This window comes from Morone saxatilis, unplaced genomic scaffold (assembly GCF_004916995.1).
Source record: "Morone saxatilis isolate NCDOM2014 unplaced genomic scaffold, NCSU_SB_2.0 Contig2, whole genome shotgun sequence".
In the NCBI taxonomy this organism is placed as follows: Eukaryota; Metazoa; Chordata; class Actinopteri; family Moronidae; genus Morone; species Morone saxatilis.
In genome coordinates, this window is record NW_023339762.1 from 19,856,260 (window position 1) to 19,860,987 (window position 4,728).

The following is a 4,728-nucleotide window of genomic DNA, read 5'->3' on the forward strand; positions in this document are numbered from 1 at the left end:
AATTATCTTTATTGGTATGTTGAGATGTAAATTCCTGCATAGATCCACCCAACTTCACTCTGAGGTCCAATCAGAGGCTAGGTCAACTGCTTATATTCTTTCCTACTCTCCCACTTTACATGTATCTATCTTTTCTTTAATGAATCACATTGTCAGACATCATCAGTCGCAAATCAAAAGTTAACAAAAGTAATAGGCATAGTCTGATCAAATGGTTTAAGCCTCACTGAAACATGAACATGTGTTTGAATTTCCCGAAAGCCTCTTTTATCAGTTAATGATCAGAACACTGCAGTTTCCTAACGAATCGTGAGCTTCACTTCAGTGGTTTAGAGAGCGACCTGCAGAAGAAGTTGCCCTGGTCCCTCCCTACAGACCACTGTTTGACATTTTAAAGTGTCGCCTCTGACTGTGTTGTGCTAAGTTAAGCTATTAGCTCCGGTGAATAATTCATTAGAGAAATGCCACAATGTTTCAGAGAATTGGTGTGTGGTGCCTTGATTGATGCTTTATTCTTCTGTGCAGGAACCTTGTCCCCGTTCTGGAATATCTTACTGTGGGTGGCGTTGGGGGTGTTCACCACATTACTTCCTGTCTTACCCAAGCCGTGGGGCATCCTGTTCTTCCTGGTCTCCCTCATTCTACGTGCCATCTACACCATGGGCCTGGGTCCTGCTCTGTTGTTGCTCGGTACTATCAATGTAAGTAATGGAAGATTTGACCCAGTGCTGTTGAGGGACATGTGCATTCTTTTCTCTTCAGACATCAAAGCCGTTCTTTTTCATACCTGAGTCTTCTTTTATTCTCTTTCAGCTGTTCAACAAGTTAGTCTTTCTTGTGAGTTTTGTGGGCAACCAGGGGACGTTCACTCGAGGCTATAAAGCAGTTGTTATGGACATGCTCTTTATCTTCCATTTGTGCTATGCCATCATCTGCGTCCTGGGCCTCTGCGTGCACGAGTTCTTCTACAGCTTTTTGGTAAGAAATCTCTTACATATTTTGTTTCCATTACATTGTGACTGATTGATCAGCGTAGCACTTTAGAGACAAGCACTCTGACTGTGCAAGAACAGTTCTTCCGAATGAATCAATTTCGCTAATTTCTCACTGATGTTGATCTCCCTCCACAGTTGTTCGACCTGTTGAAACGAGAGGAGACGCTGCTCAACGTGATTAAGAGTGTGACGAGGAATGGCCGCTCTATTATTCTGACAGCTGTGTTGGCCATCTTTCTTGTCTACTTCTTCTCTATCATTGGCTTCCTCTTCCTCAAGGATGACTTCCGCTTGGAGGTGGACCGCCTTCCTACACCAGGTCAGAACTTGTTAAAACACTCATTATTTTACTGTGCCGTGCACAGTGAAGGCCCAGGCCGTGTAGCTTGACTCCTGTCTTGGCAAAATAAAAGTCTGTTATTCGAGAGGCATCCTGGTGTCCTGTACTTACAATATCCTGGTTTGAGTCAGGGTAAGAACCTTTATTGCATATAATCCTTCAACTTTTCACCCTCATTCCCTGTCAGGTGTATGCTTTATCACATATTTCTAAAATACTTTGGAAAAGTTTTGTTTTTTTTCCAATTCTTGTGACTTTAAACTTATTTGTTTTATGCTGTAACTGCTTCATGACCTAACCTAACCTAACCTGCACTCTTTTACACTACTCTCATAAATCTCTCTGTGTTGTCTGTGTGTTTCTGGTCTGAACATAATCTAGAGATTGCACATCCTAAAAGTTAATGAGTGTCAAAGCAATATAAAAGATAACTGGCAGGCCCAGCAGTCAGTAGCTCTATATACTGTATATATCAGACACTTCAACATTGTTAAAAATAACCTCTGAACCGTCAAGACAGTCATCAAAAGCATTCTTTGACTCAAAATAAATTCATTACCCAACTTGGTTTTACTGTCATACGTTGATCCACCATATTGAATATTATTGTATTGTGTCTGATTTATTTTCTTTACCCTTTTGGATTACTCAGTTTCTCAATAAAAATTGTAAATCATCATTTGCATCTACGCATAAAGAATTGTAGAATATGTACAGTGTACTGCATATACAAACCCAGACACGTTTTGAAAACGCTGTGTAGAGCGTGGGAGTTTAAATTAGCTCCGACACAGTGCACTGATGGTCAGGGAGACAACCTGCTAGCACATGTGCACCTGTTGCATAACCTGGTGGCCGCGCCATCCTGTGTTTTGCTGGATAGAGCACAGCAGACACAGCAGAGCAGTGGTGGATTATGTAACCAGCTGGGCTCACGCCTGTCTATCTGTTAGCTTTTGGGTGAGCTGAGGCACAACCGGAGCTCCATCAGAGCTGAGGAGCACCCTGTCCACACTGCTTGCTGCCTCTGGGCAGTGACCCCTGCACCCCGCCTAAGCCCCCCCTGTCCCCTCCTCTCTTCTTCATCTTTTTCTTCTTCTGGCTCTTGTCTCCCAGCCCTGCCTTCTGTCCTCCAGCCTGTCAGGGAAGAAGGCCCTTTTAGTGACACTCTGACCCAGGTGTACAGTTCTCCTTCTGCCTGTCTGCCTGAGCTGATCACACTCAAGTACAGCTCCACTGCTGCTCAGGGCTTTGCCGATGTGCAAATGATTTGTTCAGGTTTTTTCAGCAACACTTCACCACCCACCCAGCAGCTGCTGCCTCAGTTTACATAATGTCTGACTATATCTTTCTTGCCGATTTTACCGGCCCTGATGAGAATTAGTTGGAAGAAGTTTTAATGCCAGACCACAATATAACCGTCTTCTTTCATTTGTAAATTCTGTGTGCAGTTATCATTAATCGACTACACATTTTCCCTTTTTCTTTTTTTTTTCTGTGAAAAGGAAAAGAGGATTTATTGAGTAATAAAGGAGTTGGCAACTCATGTATGAAAGACAGCTGCCCTGTTTCAACATCCAAATCTGTTACTGGTAAGTTTTTAAATTAAATTAATTTAGTTTTTAAATCAAATTAAATTAAATTACATTATATTTTATTTTATTAAATTAATTTTATTTTATTTCCCTACATTTTATTTTATTTTACTTTAAATCCTGCCCATTGTGAAAGTCACTGTTAAGTTGACCAGTTTTTAAGATTTTGTTGTTTGACCGGGGTGTGGGTGTGTATGTGACCTTTCCAGCAGTAGTCACTTCCTGAAAGGTTACTTACACAAAACGCACACACTGGGACATGCACTCTAGCAATCATACACTGTTTCAAACACACACACACATACACAAAGGCACGCATACAAAGAAACTTGATGAGGCAGAGGCGGTGACTCACACTCCTGTTTGTACTCCTGCGTCTCCATGGATCACCTGCACCATAGGAGCATGCACGTGATCTTATCCACATCCTTCACCACCTCTTTGTCCTCATCAGCGTTGCCTGCCATTTCCTATTCACTGTACATGTACACATTTCATATGCAACATAAATAATATAGTACATTTCTTCATATTGTATAGAGCTTTAATTTGTTTCATTGTTTCTGTTTTATTCTCACATTTGAGGAGTCGAGGGAGTTAAAGGTATCCATTTGATCTTTAGTCACACCATTATCTGCTTTTGATAAAAGGTGTTTTATTACCCCCTTTTTGTGAAAGTCATGTTTTTAATTAGGTCAGACTGTATTGAGTTTTTTTCCCCTTAACTTGAGTGTTCTTAAAACCTTTCACACAATTGGATTCAATTCAGTTCAGTTAAATTCAGATTAATAATAATAATAATAATAATAAAAATGGATGCTGTGCTTATGAGGGTTATATGAATTAAATTCAGTGCTTAGTCATTAAATAAGGAGAACTACGTGACGAAAAGGAGCTACAACAACAGAAGTGTTGTACATTTATGTATGTCAGGCCAATCTTGTGTCATTTGTAGCTTAAAGGATATTGATTGCTCACTGGCTGTTCACTTGCTGTAACACAAATGTCGATATTTAGGAGCCAAAACTGCAAATTTTCCCTTATTGTCGACTGTTTTTATATATTTTCTTGAAATAATCATTTTAATAACGTATTTGTCATTCTCTGTCCTATTCTGTCTATTCTCACATGATGTCCTGTGTGTTACAGATGAAGACAATGGGACAGAGAGGATGTGCGACACGCTGCTCATGTGTATAATCACAGTGTTGAACCACGGCCTACGTAATGGAGGAGGTGTGGGCGACATTCTCAGGAGACCCTCCAAAGATGTAATACAATTTCAAAATTTGCTTTGTACTTAAAGGACCAGTGTGTAGGAATTAGTGGCCCCTTCTAAGTGTGAAGGAAAAACTGTTAGAATTAAATTTGTAGTTATGGTGAAAGTTAAATGATGCATTTTCTCCATATTTTACCTGTTCATTGACCATCCAGGAGCCTCTGTTTGCGGCCCGAGTGGTTTACGACCTTCTGTTCTTCTTCGTCGTTATCATCATCGTTCTTAACCTCATCTTTGGTGTCATCATCGACACCTTTGCCGACTTGAGAAGCGAGAAACAAAGGAAGGAGGAGATCCTGAAAACCACCTGTTTCATCTGTGGTGCGTACACCTTTGTGGTTGACCAATATTGTATGCAAATGACTGACAGTATATTTGGAAGAACTCCTGTTAAACAGAGCTAATGTCTTGCAGGGTTGGAAAGAGACAGATTTGACAATAAGACAGTGTCCTTCGAGGAGCATATCAAATCCGAACACAGCATGTGGCACTACCTTTACTTCCTAGTTCTGGTGAGGG

The 4,728-nt window shown here is 40.7% G+C and overlaps 1 protein-coding gene across 1 annotated transcript in view; it reads left to right on the plus strand.

Moving 5' to 3' along the window:
* The window catches only part of itpr2 (inositol 1,4,5-trisphosphate receptor, type 2), a 52,788-nt gene that overhangs the window by 38,201 nt on the left and 9,859 nt on the right, over positions 1–4,728 (plus strand). The window contains exons 49-55 of the mRNA XM_035664916.1: positions 526–701; positions 814–978; positions 1,131–1,314; positions 2,841–2,927; positions 4,080–4,201; positions 4,365–4,530; positions 4,624–4,721. Coding sequence (XP_035520809.1) covers positions 526–701; positions 814–978; positions 1,131–1,314; positions 2,841–2,927; positions 4,080–4,201; positions 4,365–4,530; positions 4,624–4,721 — 998 coding nt within the window. The remainder of the gene's footprint in view (positions 1–525; positions 702–813; positions 979–1,130; positions 1,315–2,840; positions 2,928–4,079; positions 4,202–4,364; positions 4,531–4,623; positions 4,722–4,728) is intronic.